We start from the raw sequence: 14,524 nt of genomic DNA, 5'->3' as shown, positions 1-14,524 counted from the left end.
GAACTAGCATCCAGCGCACGGTGCCGGCATTTCATTTGCATCCGAAATGCACCAGCTTGAAGCGGGATGAAGGCTTTACGTCGAATTGGAGCACCGGGACCGCGAGTGGGATGGGATCGAGATCAGAGCAGGCTGGGGGCACTAATTGAAACCAGTACAGTCAACCGAGCAAACACGCCAAATCGCCGCCGGTTCCTTGGATATGCAAACGCGCGCTCATAATCGCGTGTGAATTGGAACATTAATGGCGCATCAGGCAAACGCCTCCGCACACTCGGGAGGGCTTTAGGGATTGTTATTAGCCCTGCGACCGGAACGGGCGCCACCCGAGCCGGATGCTGCTGCTTACTGAGATCAACGAGACAGAGAGAGAGAGAGAGAGAGAGAGCGAGAGAGAGAGAGAGCGAGAGCGAGCAAGCGAGAAAGAGAACATACACACACATCAGTTACACAACGCATGAATTAGACATTCAAGCGCCACTCGCGGGGGCCGGCTGATTTCCGGCTTCGTGGAAGGGTTGGAAACGTTTCTGGAGCGCGATCGAACCCACGGCCTCTTGTACACTTTGCTCCCGGGACGGGATGTTTTAGTCATAATTTGCACAAACCCGTTGGCCCGTGCGCCAGGGCACCGGTCACCAGGCGTCGACCTTCGTTCGGTTGTGCTCTGGTTTGTGGCAATTATCACAAAACACACCACTCCGCTTGTTTCGGGCTCCGTGCAGTGGTATGTAATTAGATCGCATTCCTTTCACGATGCGCTCGAGCTGGCTAATGGGTTGTTGGGCGCTCGGGAATGACTTGGCCACGCGGTGGTGACCCTTTGCGGGTTTACCGGTGAATGGCGCATCGATCTCTGGCGGGACTTTATCCCCCCGGGGTTGGATGACCCTAACCGCAGATATGCAACTTGTCTGGCTCGGGGTCAGGCTCGAATCGGTTACAGAAGTGCCTGGTTGGAGAGTTGAATGATCGGTTGAATGATGGTGGTTGCAGAAAGGAATTCGGAATCCGTTCAGCACAGAGGCGAATGATCTTCTAATTCACCGAACGAAGCGACCAAACGACGATGTCCGATATTTGGACAACCACCAAATTGTGCTTTCACATTGCCTGCTTTGAAGGTAAAGGCAGGTTGAAGGAATGTCGCAAATTAGACACCCTGAAAGAGGCCGCTTTCATCCATCCACATTGACAGTCCCGTGCCGTACCGTTTGATCCTTCCAGTACAGATGGAAATCAGCGGCATCAACGGCCATCAAGTGTCCGTCGGAACTCTGTCAAGAAAAAGGGAAAGCCTTACCGCCCAAAGCGAAGGGCCTCTCAATTAGGAGCGCGCGCGCGCGCGCCAGCGAAAACGATCGCGATCGCGCCATTTTGCGGCACGATTTCGTTCGCATTTTCAACCGACCCGTCAGTCAAGATGCGCACAAAATGATACCGTAAGCGACCTTCACCGATATCGGTGAGACATTAATCATCATCACATTGCGGTGGCCCTTTTGGCTTGGGGCGCCACCGATCGCAAGAGGGTTCGTCGCTCGCGCGGCTGCATCGGCAGGTGAAGTCTCCCGCAGGGTTCGCGAGATTCCGGGCTACTTTGTTTGGGATGTTGCACCGTTGGACCGCTGGATTGTCCCCTCGCGTGGGACGTACCGTACACGGGCCCTTCGCGGATCGTGTGTGGGTTTTTTTCCCCGACACGCCGTTGTGGCTTGTCGCGTCGTGACCTTCGATGACCTCTGCGATGAGCGATTGCTGTGTTTGCTAATGCCAGGGCTGGCTGCGCTGGCTGCGATCCCATTCCCTACCGGATCGAGCGCTCCACTTACCGCACGAAGGGCCCACGGCAGGTAGGCCACGATATGGGAGTCGGCCGAAGCGTCCCGTTTCCATTTTCCCCGCTAATCACGCCCGCTCAGGGGGCCAAATTTTCCGCCCATTCGCTTGCGGCCTTCGGGCTCTCTGGCTGGAGAAGGCTCTTTTTCGGTGATGGTGCGCATAATTTACGTTTTTTTTTCGGACAATTGAAACCCACAATAATACCGCGGAGCACCTTCTTCTGCCGGGAACCCACAACCCCCGTTCCCGGCCGCTCCCCTAAATACGGGAGGCCAGTCTCGCGGATGTCTATGATTAAGCGGCGATAGCGATCTTCGGCCTCGATCTGTCGTTTTGGGAATTCGTTCGCGTGAAACCTCACACTTCGATCGCGCTGGCGATCGGCAAAGGGAACTGACTGAGGGAAGAAGTGTGGGAGGCGCCACGATTAGTGGTTCGTGTTCTTGCTCTCCTCCCACACACATTTCCGTCTCTCTCTCTCTCTCTCTCTCTCTCTCTCTTTCTCTTTTTCGTTCTTCATGCGGAAAGCCCGGCTGTGGCTCGAGAAGCAGGATCCTAACCAAATGAGGCTGCGACCTGCCGCATCGTGCACGTGTATGTGTGTGTGTGTGTGTGCGCGTGAGTGTGATGCAACCACTGTCCCTGTAGAGACCGGGATGCGATCGAATGGTTCTGCATACCAGACGCAGGAAAGGTGGGCGCGATCGAGCGTGGCGGCGTAATTAGAGGTGGGAGAATTCTGCCGATGCTGATGAATTTTTCGCGATAAGAATAGCGCCAGCCTTCCGGAAAGGCTCCCGATGGGCCGTGCGGTCCGTAAGACACGACGACGACGACGACGACGACCGTCTGCTGTGATTGTGTGCGGGCGGCCCGGTCTAAAGGGCCCGGTGACGAAAGTGGGCCCAACGCTGCGAGCACGATCGAGCGCCGATGACGATGATGGCGCGCAGAATGCGCATGATGATGCCGATGATGACTATCCAATTATAAGCCCTTTTCGTGGGGCAGCTCCTAATCAAGGTAGCGAGATCGCATGGCCATCTCGCCGTTCTCGGTGCTGGGAATTGCTCGCCGGTTCGGAAATCGTGGGCGCGTAAGTCGCAAAGCGGGGAAATCGAAAATAGGGAGAGGAAAAGAAAAAAAAAAACAACCACAAAAACCCGGGCACGGGAATGGAAGAAAACTGGCCGTGACGCGAGCAATGGGAAAAATCGTCCACCGAGAACGAAATAAAACAACGGAAATCATGTGATCGATAATTGGTCAACAATTTTATGTCGCTCAGAATTGCGCTGCCTGACTATTTATGGACGCGCGCGTAACTGTGCATCGAGCGTTTGTGAAGGGCCAAACGGACCGAAGGGACAGAATCCGGGTGGCATTCCCGACTGCCCTGGTGGGTGCCGTTTGGAATAATGCACGGCACGGTTGGTCTCCCGAGCGGTCGGTGGCGTCCCTTGGGAGCGACTCGTCTTTCGCCTTTTTTTTTTGCTTCTCCTGCGCCCTTTGGCTTTGGTGGCCTCGCTCCGGGGCGGTGGCAATTTAAATGCGCAATGGCCAAACGAGCCGAGAAAGGGGGGGTGGGGTGGAGGTGGGGGAGATAACCCGAGAGAGGGCAGACCTCGACCTGCGAGGCAATCTATAAGCAATTAATTAAATAAAATTATCCTATCCGAGAAGGACTTATATGGTATTAGATAGTTCGCGAGATCACCACCGGATGGGGTGGAGGGAATGGTCCGAAAGTGCACGTCGACGCAGGGAGGGAGGGGATGAAAGAGGGAAAAAGCCACCCACTCGTGGGAGGGAAGGAAAAATATCTCGCAGTGGCGTAATTAGCCGAACAATGGCCAATAAACGTGCATAATTAGTGCACCATCGGGTGACACACACACACACATACTGTTAGTGACATGGATGGAAGATCAATACACACACACACACACACACACACACACAAACACAGCACAGAAGCAGGTCCGGATTAGGCTGGATGATCGTCGATCCACGGGAGAAGAATTCGGCTAAGCATCAGCGCAGCAGCAAGACGGATTGAAAAACGAGCCTCTCGTTTGGGGAGAAAAATCGAAAGCCACGTTCCAGCCAACGTTCTTATGTCATTCAGGCTTATGTCCGACCAGCTCCAGAACACGCGGCCCGCTAATGAACGCGCGGTAATCGAGGTGTCCAAAGGCGCGGACGCGATCCATCGGTAGCGCTTGTTTTATGTAAAGCAGCGAGCCCTTGCGAGCGGATCATCCGGTTGGAATTCTCTCTCTGTCGGCCCTTCTTCTGGACGGAGGTTTTTCCTGCATTTTTGTTTCGTTTCGTTATAATTTACGATTCCCGTGCCCGTGATCTATCACCTGCTGGTCCGCGCGCTGACAGGACGCTGATGAAGGGCGTTGTAATGGATACACGACCCTTCGGAGGACATCAGAAAAGCCGCACAAGGCTGACCAACGAGAGCCCGCAAAGCATTGCCTGTCCCACGTCATTAGCGTGACATTCGAACCTGATTCGAGGAGATACGGAAACGGAGCGGCATGATTGGCCGCTCATAAAACCCTCTCGCACGGTGGTTCCCGCGAAACCAGCAACACCGGGCAGATAAATAATCGCCCCCGAGAAAGCCTCGGAAATGGACCGATATTAGCTCCTCACCGATTGTCGGAATCGGATCGTTATGGCACTGGGTTGCGGAAAACAGAGAGCCCACAGCAGGCGTAGGGTACGAATATCATCAAACCACTTAATAAACCGACTACTTTACGGGTCTGTACCCCTGTAGCATACACCAACCGGGTACACCATAAATCGCAACGACCCAACGAGCCTCCTTTTGCCCGAGGTGGCAACATTCACCGTAAGGCGGAAAATCCGAACAAACAAAACGACCAGCCCCGTGTGCGAAATCGTAATCCACAAAAGTGGTCCCCTATCGAAACCGGAACAGAGGGTGAAAAACCAGCCCCACCACTGCGACTCGGAAGGGCACGGACTTTCGCATACGCCACCACGGTGGACCGTTTGCGGATCGCGCTCTCGGGTGTCGATCGATTAAAAAAATCCCCCCAGTTACTGTTAAGTAGCATAAATTCCAATCAGATCCCGGTCACCCCCGGGAGTGCCGCATTCCTGTGGTGTGAGTTCAGAAGCCAACCAGCTTGCGGGAACGTGCCAAATGGTGCTCCAATTACGCGCTTGCTTGACTGTGGACCATTCAAATTTGTAGGCCGTATCGAATTGTTCTTGTGTGTTCGCGCTGGCGTGTTCACGAGGTGCAGTAGTTCGCGTTTGTCGTAAATTCTGCCCAACACGTCGCGTAATTTGACCCCACCTAAAGCCACCGGAGGTAGCCCACAAACGGAAAGCTTCCGAACACCTCCAAAGGTGGCTTGTTTTCTCGCCCCAATCATCACATCTCCACGGTGACCGTGAAAGCGAAAGTCGCTGGAAAAGACGCCAGCCATTACGGTCCGGACAACGGAATCCCATGGCGTGATTTTTGGACCCGAGGTGTTTTTTTTGTGTGCTCTACCTTTGCCAGAAAGCTCATCTTCCAGTGAGGTAGGATGGCGTGCAAAACAAAAAAAAACGAAGACGGCGCATCAATCAGACGATGTACACACGCGCACAAATGGGCCACAATTACCTTCCAACAACGATGCGGTTTGTTAGCGGGAGCCCACCTGGCCAAGGGAAAAATCACTCTGACTATCAAATTTGCGTCCTCTCCTGCCGATCCGATCCGAGTGCGCCAAAAAGCGAGGAAAACAATGAGTGGGAAGCCGATTTGCTGTGAGGGTAGTTTGTGTGTTTTTTTTTGCCCAGCGCTAAAGCAACCCCCCACAAGGCTCATTGTTTGGTGGTTGGTTTTTTTTATTTCAGTGGTGCGTGCTTTTCACTTTCCACCGCCTGATTGGCGGTGTGAATGATGATCGTGATGATGCTGACCGTCCGTTCTCGCGGCTCGCAAGATGACCGCGAAAGATCCATTTTGGGAGTTCAAGCGAACCTTGTGCGAAAGATCGTTCACCGGCGGGCGCGCGATCGCGATCGGAAAATGATTTGATTTAATTCGATAATGATATTTATCGAGCGGCCGATCGGTTCGGGCAACCGAAAGCGAAGCCGCAGGGAAAGCGATCGAATCCCCCGTCCCGTCCACGGGTCGATCGGACGCTGTTTTGACCCTTTTGCTGGGTTGGTGGCCGCACGCGATCGTGACTACTTACGGTGGGCAAAATAAGGCGAACAAATAGCCGTACCACACTGACGTCGGTGTTGTTTGGCCCCGGACTGGGTCAGAAGATTGAATCAACATTCAGCCGGTTGCCGATTAGTTTATGAAGTCCATGGCGGAGACTTGCGCCGTGTAATCACGCCACCGGGCGTGATTGATACGGAATGTAGCGGCACCGATTGTGGCTCGATACCGATATCCTATCGACTCGCTGTCATTCGCTGGCGATCAGCAAACGCCCACAAGATTGTACCCTATCGGAAGCACGCCGGCGATAAGTCGTCCCAAAAGCCTTTACGAACCAATTTGGGCAAAGAGTGCGTGACCCTGCAGCATTTACTTCGAAACGCATCCGCTGGCCTGCTGGCTGTTGATAGAAAGTGTTGCCACTCGTCAACAGCTTAGGGCATGGGATGGATAAAAGCTGAATGAAGGGTTTTCACTCTCTGACTGTTCTCGTTGGTGCATTTCCTGAGCTCAACCCTCGGGTTGAATGGTGACCATAAGCGGCTGTTTCGAATATTCGACACCACCCGACGAAAGCGTATCACGATCTTGCAACAAATAATGTCAAAAGAGGGAAAGCCGATACGTAAATAAATGCATCAAGCATGCGTCACAGAAGAGGTGGAAGAATAACACCTAAATATCAGCTTCGCAGAGGAACAATAGTGTATATGAGAAAGGATGATGGTTCACGTGGCGCGAGACGTATTTTAGAAGAGTGCGAACGATGCAATAATTCGAAGTCAACGTGGAATTGTGATTTGGAATTTTAATTAGGCGCTAGGTGTCGTCTTTCAGCTGTCGATTGCCGTAAAACAATAATAACACACCACGGAAGAGCTCTTTCATCGGAAGAGTTGTCCAACTGCGTGACCGAGTTCACGTCACACAACCATCACTCGAGGTTAGCCTTTCACACTCGCGAGTTAGCGTGGATGGCCAGAACACCATCGTAGGCGTTCGCAGGCAACACGATCTGAGCACGTCCATCCGCACCGACCGTGATCGAGTTTCCGGTGCAGGCTCCATTCACAAGATCACCCGAAATCACATCACAGTACGTCCCAGCCGGCAGACAAGTCTGCAGATTCTGGTTTAGATCGAACGACTCCAAGTTGAAGGCGATGAAACCGCGACCACCGCGGCAGAACGCCATCTGGTAGTTGCCATTATCCCACCAATCGTTGATCTGGGTTCCGGCGACGGCGTTTCGGAAGCCGATCATATTGTAGATCTGACGCCATCGATGTTCACAAACCCAGCCAGGGCCGCAAGAGTTGTCCGGGTTAAAGGTCGGCGAGACCAGGTTGCCATTAGCGTCCTGCGGAGGACCTTGCTCCGTGTCAGCGAACGAGAACGAGCTCATCACACGCGGGATTCCAAACGGATGTGCCAGCATGAAGGCGGTAGCCATTTTGTAGTTCCTGGGGACCTTGTAGGTGAGCACATCTGAGCCTCCACCACCGTGTCCGCGCTGGTTATCGTGATTGTCGACGAACACGAGCGCCAAATGGGACGGCAGAAAGCCCCATCCTGTTCCCCAATTGGTTAGGTGCCGGAAAGGATTCCTACCACGGAAAACGCGTCCAATTTCAGCCGAATGCCGGAACTCCGTGATCGTCCCTAGATGCGTGTACTCCTCACGGGTCACAGCCTCACCACCCAGGTCGATGACTTCCTGCGTCAGGAAAGGCCGCGAATTCGCGGAAAAACCGTGCGAGGTGGGCAGATTGTCCATGCGGTTGTAGATGATCTGCAGGTCTCCGGGCCACATGTGTTTGACGGCGTCCACACGGAATCCGGCCACTCCCAGCCCGATCAGGTGGTTCATCATCTCGACGATCTTGTCGCGTACCCACGGAATTCCTTGGTTCAAGTCCGGCAAGCTGACGAGCTGGCAGTTACGCACCATGATGGGGTCGTTGTAGTTGGTGATCAAGCACGGTGGGTTAAAGTCCGTCACACTGAAGGGAACACCCGGGAACGAGAAAGCCGTCCGATCGGCTGTACTACCAGCAGTTCCACCGCCTCCAACCAAGTCAGCCATGTGGTTGATGACCAGATCCACGTAGATCCGTACTCCGACGTCGTTACACCGACGCACCATGCTGGCGAATTGCGCTTCCGAACCGGAACGTGTCTCTAGACGGTAGGACATCGGTTGGTAACGTTCCCACCACGGTCGCCGGAAGTTTCCTCCGATGACGGCATTCTCTGTCGGTGGAGACACTTGCACGCCGGCGTATCCGCGGGGTGCCAGGAAGTTCTCGCACTCATTCGCGATGTCATCCCATTGCCACTCGAACAGGTGTACGATGCCGCTGCGATCGGCCCACTGGTGGGTGTTGAATTGGGCCGCAGCAAGGGTGACACACGCCACCAGCAGTACTACGGCTGTACGCATTTCGGGGACAGTTCTCTAAATAGTTACACGACGCACTCTACGACTCGTTGAAGGTAGTTGATATTCTTGCTTCGACGCTGCAACGCTGTTTTAAATACCCGCGGCAACTTCCATTGCAGGTCGATGATAAGGTATCGCCCGGTCATCGATTAAATATCGATTAAGCATATTGGCACATATTTTGAAGTCTAGAAAATTCCCTCAATTCCAGCGTGTTGGGGAGAAATCCCACGATTAACTGCCACGATAAGGTGCTGAATGAGACAAATCGGCAGATAGCAACCAGCGCCGGAAATAACAAAGGTGGTCCAGGAATGAAAGCCACCCAAACTGGTCTGAGCTATTGGAGCGTGCGGGCGTTAATTGATGGATTACCAGTTGATAGAGCCGTGGTGGCAATCGATCAACATTAGCTGCACGGGGCTCCGAACGTATTCGATTTGTCTTTTTCTTCTTCACTTGAGCTTTGGTTGAATATGGTCTGCTTTAATGTTGGAACTCGACTGAGCCTCCCGCGTACGAAGGACCATCCAGCTACGTGAAAATTTCAAATCAAAGAAAGCCTCAGCTCAGCATAGCAGGCCTTGACCGTACACCGGTTATAAAGCCAATTAAGAAGAAGAAGAAGTAATGTTGGAGCAGGAGAATCACTAAACTGTATTCTGTGGCATAATTTCTCTGTTCATGAATTTTAATTTGGAAAGCTTTTTAAGCACCTCTCGACTTTTAACACTTATTGTTGGAATACGTCGTGGAGTACGTTTGAAGTTATTACACTTGTAGCTCATTTCACACTGGTGCGAAAGATTAACGATGTTAATATCCTTGTAAAGAAACTCTGAATTTTCTGGTAACGGTGCTTAAAAAGGACTTGGTATTTCATTGTTAGACAGCACAAATTATTGTTTAGTTTTTATATGTTCTTAAACCGTTGATAGAATCATTACGCTCGTAGCAATTCCTCTGTAAACGATTGTATGTGGCTTATGTCGACTAAACTTCACATATAGTATATTCAAAAGGACGCGATGAAAAGGAATCGCTAACAAAAAAGGAAAACAAGGAGATTAATAAAAAAAACTTTTTTTTTAGTTCTTCTCTGGTTTTGCGTCTAGAGTTAAAAAAAAAAACAAAGTACTCCAGGCCTTATCATTTTCTACATAAACGGTGTTATGTTTTTTTTTGCGATAACATGTAATTACTAATTCATCAACAGCAATGTGATTGAGAAACTGAAAGATTACCATTACGATAAATCTAATCTATCTTATCGAAATGTATACGCATTACTAGTCACATTGGTACTGTCTCGTTTTAAATAAGCATGCGTGCTATTTCGTGGTTCTGGTAATCCAAAATGCATTCAATAAATTTGTTTTTGATTGATGACCGAATCGATGGGGTGTACGAAAACTAGACTCAATTGCTTTGCGAGCAGTCTATGCGTATGCCTTTATATGGATTGTCTTCAGAAGTGGTGCTCTTTTGCACGACAACCGACAGAGCATGTCGGTTGCGGCTGATCTTTATCAGCTCGCGGCACCGCCAAAGAAAGGAATAATAACACATCCCTTGGCCGGGCCGATCGGTAAAGTTGGCCCTTTTTCGATGATTGACACTTTAACCGCCAAAAAAAAGAGTGTTACTTCTCGCCATCTCAAAGTGCCTGCAGTTGGTCGGATGGTGTCAGCGAGGCGCAACTTTCCCCACCAATTATGGCATTGTTGTTGCATTTTCCGAATCGCCTTTAGTCGGCGGACCCACACGCAGTCCGTTCAACCCTGGGGCAAAGAGTGTTCCCTAACGATTGATCTTTTTTTGCCGTCGGAACACCCACCAAAGCATCCACCCTCAAACCTCAGGGTGGATCTGGATCTGGTACAGTGAAGTCAGCTGAGGGCGACCCTTGGGAAGCGCTTGATGAACAATTAAGGCGTGATCTTCGCGCGATACGATGAATGCGGTTTCGGTCCGGCCCATGGGGGGGCCTTTTGCATCGCCCCCGGGGTCGTCCGGGATGCCTGCAGCTCGAAAGCTGCGGTCAGTTTTAACCCAGTTCACACGATTAATAGCGCAGGGTTGATTAAATCTGCGCGATCCCGTCCCGGTGGACACGAAGGTGTCCGGAGGATGCTCGCATTTTGCTGTGTCGAGGCGTACGGTAGCTCCGAAAAACGCATGACGACGCATCATGACCCCGGTGGTAGTGGTTGAGCAGGCTCACGAAAACTCGTAAGACAATGGACCGACAACTGCCCATCCATTCGCTGCCATTTGCTCCGCACTCTCGATCGATACCGATCTCCTTTTTTCTGAGCCACCCACCCCCCAGGAGCCTTCGGTGGCTGAGAGACAGGCAGAAATACTACAACCTTTAATAGGCCATCCTTTCTATTTGCGCTCAGGAACGGCCCGATTCCCGGGCGCAGGTACCGATGCGCCCTGTGGCGAATGGCGTGCTTCAGAAGCGCCGTGATTTGCATTTGACATTTAAATTATACACAGGCAGCGAAGCCCTGGCGCGGGAAGCATGGATCCGATCCGATCGTCTCGAAGCGAGCCCAATTGTTGGCCGATAAATTTTCCAACCCATCAGCTACCTCGCGAGTTGATCGCCACCGCGGGTTAAAGATCTTCCGGTGAACAAAGTATCGCGAATCGCGGGCCGGCATTAATTGTAAAACGGTATCATTTGCAAACGAACCCGCCGAGGGTTGCTTTCGCTTTTTTTTGTTTCGGGAGCAACCGACGAAGCCACCGGGATCTACTTTTGACTGCCGATTGAGGTGGGCTTTTTTTATTGTGTGTGCTTCGCCCCAGAATTGGGTCATCGGAAGAAAGTGAGGTTATGTCGGTGGAATCGATTCGGGATTGATTTTAGTTTGTACGACGGGGTGCGAATGAATTTATTGCGTTTATTAACAACTAAAGATGCGTAGTGGAGAGCCTTGCGAGCGATCGATCTTCACAGTCGGGACTAAAAGAAGAAGAAAACGAAAGAACCATAGTTTAGCTAGATTGAACCGCTACGCGTCTCGAAAAGGTGCTTATACTCACGTTAGCATGGATGGCCAGAACACCGTCATCGGCGTTGGAGGAGATGAAGATGTTGGCACGGCCATCACCACCAACGGTGACGCTCGATCCGGTACAACTGCTGCCCGACTTGCTGCCGGAGATCACGTCGCAGTACGTGCCAGCGGGCAGGCACGTTTGCAGGTTCTGGTTCAGGTCGTAGCCCTCGAGATTGAAGGCGACGAACCCGCGAGCGCCACGGCAGAAAGCGATCTGGTTGCCACCATTATCCCACCAATCGTTCAGTGAGGTGCCTGCAACGGCATTCCGGAAGCCAACCATGTTGTAGATCTGACGCCACCGATGCTCACAAGCCCAACCGCCACCGCACGAGTCGTCAGCGTTGATGATCGGTGACATCAGGTTACCATCACCGTCCGAGGGCGGTCCCTGATCACCGTCGTCGAAGAAGAACGAGCTCATAACGCGCGGGATACCGAACGGATGCGCCAACATGAACGCGTTCGCCATCTTGTAGTTCTTGGGAACCTTGTGCGTGAGGACCTCCGCACCACCGGCTCCATGACCACGCTGGTTATCGTGGTTATCGACAAACACGAGCGCCAAATGAGACGGCAAAAAGCCCCATTCCGGGCCCCAGTTAACCAGCCACCGGAGCTGGTTGTTTCCACGGAACGCGCGTCCAATTTCGGCCGAGAATCGGAACTCCGTCACCGTGCCAAGATGCGTGTACTCGGTCTTGCTGATCGCTTCGCCACCCAGATCGATGACTTCCTGCGTGATGAAGGGGCGCGCATTTGGCGGGAAACCCTGATCCGTGGGCAAGTTAGCCATGCGTCCGTAGATAGCCTGCAGATCTCCGGGCCACATGTGCTTGACGGCGTCCACACGGAATCCAGCCACACCGTAGTTAACCATCTTGTTCATCAGCTCAACGATCTTGTCGCGTACCCAGCTGCTGCCCTGGTTCAAGTCTGGCAGACCCACTAGCTGGCAGTTGCGTACCATGACAGGGTCGTTGTAGTTGGTGATCGAGCACACCGGGTTGAAGTCGTTCGGACCATAAGGAACCGCCGGGAACTGCATGCCACCGGCGTTAGCCGTCGAACCACCGGTTCCACCGTTCGTGCTGATAGCGGCCATATGGTTGATGACCAGGTCAACGTAGATGCGCACTCCGACGGAGTTACACCGGCGAACCATGCTCGCGAACTCGGCCTCACTGCCGGAACGGGTGTTCAGGTTGTACGAGAATGGCTGGTAACGTTCCCACCATGGTCGACGAGGACTCCACACGACGGCGTTCTCGGTCGGAGGCGACACCTGCACACCAGCGTATCCTTTAGGTGCCAGGAAGTTTTCGCACTCATTCGCGATGTCATTCCACTTCCACTCGAACAGATGCACAATACCACTACGATCACCCCACTGGTGCGTGTCGAATTGGCCACTTACGCCCATCACGGCCAAAGCCGCCAGGAGCAGGCACACGAATGCGCGCATCCTGCAATTCTTATTTTCACTGGTTCGCGAGACTAGTTCTGATCGGCTTCTGGAACTCACGTCCAAACTATGCACTCGATGGCGACCAAGCGATGCTTTTATACCCGTGCCTGGCCACACTGGGTTTGCTGATAATCAACCCTATCGAAGTCCGACACCGAGCACAATCACACTCGAGAAGCGCGAGGTCTCTTATCAATCGGCGTACATAATATCAATCAACTCATCGTGAGACGCACGACGCTGCGCTAGAGGACGCGCGCGTCTGTTCCTTCCAGAAGTTCCCGCGAATGCATCTCCGTGGCCTTGCCCCTTCTGGCACACGCGATCCTTCACGTCACTCCTCGCGAGATTTCGTCCCAACGCAGGAACAAGCCATCCTTATCAGACATAATGGCAGTGGCGGTCGGATGGTAAGTGATCGTGATTGGATTTAATGGTCACAGAAGCGAGAGACACTTCCGACGTGCTGTCGAACGCATCCACATTGTCCGATTACAAATTGCCTTAGGGGGAAATGTTGGCTATGGGGGTTCCTTCGCTCATCCACCCTATCAGGCTGATGTGCAGGTATCGATTAGATAAAGCCCTGCCAAACTTCGGTGGTACAGCCTTCTAGAGCACCGGTTTTGGTCATCGGGTTTAGGTTACCGGTGCAGAACTAGCTATCGGTGGTTTGCTTATTTATGGCGACGCGTGATAAGGCGACAGGTGAAAAAAAACACCAACAACGCGTTGGTCTACGGGTTTTGGGTTTGTGTCCCAGCAGGGGGTATTTTGGTTGCCCTTTGGCATCGGGGGGGCTTAGCCTTAATATCGCGAACATAGCGCGCACGTTAGGGCTGGATGATTGATCACGCCATGGCGACGTGATTATGTTATCTCCCGTGCATGAGGGATATCGTAGGCATTTTGGTCACACGCGAACAAGCGGCGAGAGTGTCTTGTTCTAGAACATTGCAGCGAATTTGGGATTGGAGGTGATCAGATAATTCTCGACGACAAACGAGGAATTGCGAGAGTTGTGAAATTATGTAGGCTAACAGGGTCGATAAGTTATGACAGCAAACAACACAGGAAATTGTTTTGTTTTTGAGGAAAACTTTGGAAATGTCAATAACAATGATATTGGTACGTCATATTCGACATAACATTCCGATGACAGATTGATAATGTGCCTCGTTAAGACGACATATAAGAACAATGTTTTAAAACATCAAATCCATTATTGAACGGTGATTTGTTATGAGATGGTAATATCGAAGGATTTTTACAAATATTTTTTGATTTGTGTTGCAAAGAATGAATCTTTCAACTGACAGTCCAAGTATGCAATAAAGTTCCACATATCCATATAAAATAACGAGACGATAAAGAAATATACGAGAATAACGAGATGTGATGTTACAGCAAACTTTGTTACTTTATATTAAAGAAAAAATATACGCATTCGGTTTTCATTTCAAAATAACCCTACATAATTT

General features: G+C 51.8%; 2 protein-coding genes across 2 annotated transcripts; both read right to left on the bottom strand.

Moving 5' to 3' along the window:
* Positions 1 to 7,010: 7,010 nt before the first annotated feature.
* Positions 7,011 to 8,501, bottom strand: LOC128731415 (alpha-amylase 1-like). The gene has a single exon (XM_053824536.1). The coding sequence runs from the start codon at positions 8,499 to 8,501 to the stop codon at positions 7,011 to 7,013; it is 1,491 nt and encodes a 496-aa protein (XP_053680511.1).
* Positions 8,502 to 11,380: 2,879 nt separating this feature from the next.
* Positions 11,381 to 13,046, bottom strand: LOC128730716 (alpha-amylase 2-like). The gene is made up of 2 exons (XM_053823794.1): positions 11,559 to 13,046; positions 11,381 to 11,478 (listed from the first exon to the last, which is right to left on the bottom strand). Exons 1-2 carry the CDS (start codon positions 13,038 to 13,040, stop codon positions 11,467 to 11,469), a joined length of 1,494 nt encoding a protein of 497 aa, XP_053679769.1. The 5' UTR covers positions 13,041 to 13,046; the 3' UTR covers positions 11,381 to 11,466.
* Between the last annotated feature and the right edge of the window lie 1,478 nt (positions 13,047 to 14,524).

The sequence above is a fragment of the Anopheles nili genome, chromosome 2 (assembly GCF_943737925.1).
Source record: "Anopheles nili chromosome 2, idAnoNiliSN_F5_01, whole genome shotgun sequence".
Lineage (NCBI taxonomy): Eukaryota > Metazoa > Arthropoda > Insecta > Diptera > Culicidae > Anopheles > Anopheles nili.
The sequence above is the reverse complement of the archived record's forward strand: the minus strand, read 5'-3'. Positions and strand labels throughout refer to the sequence as shown.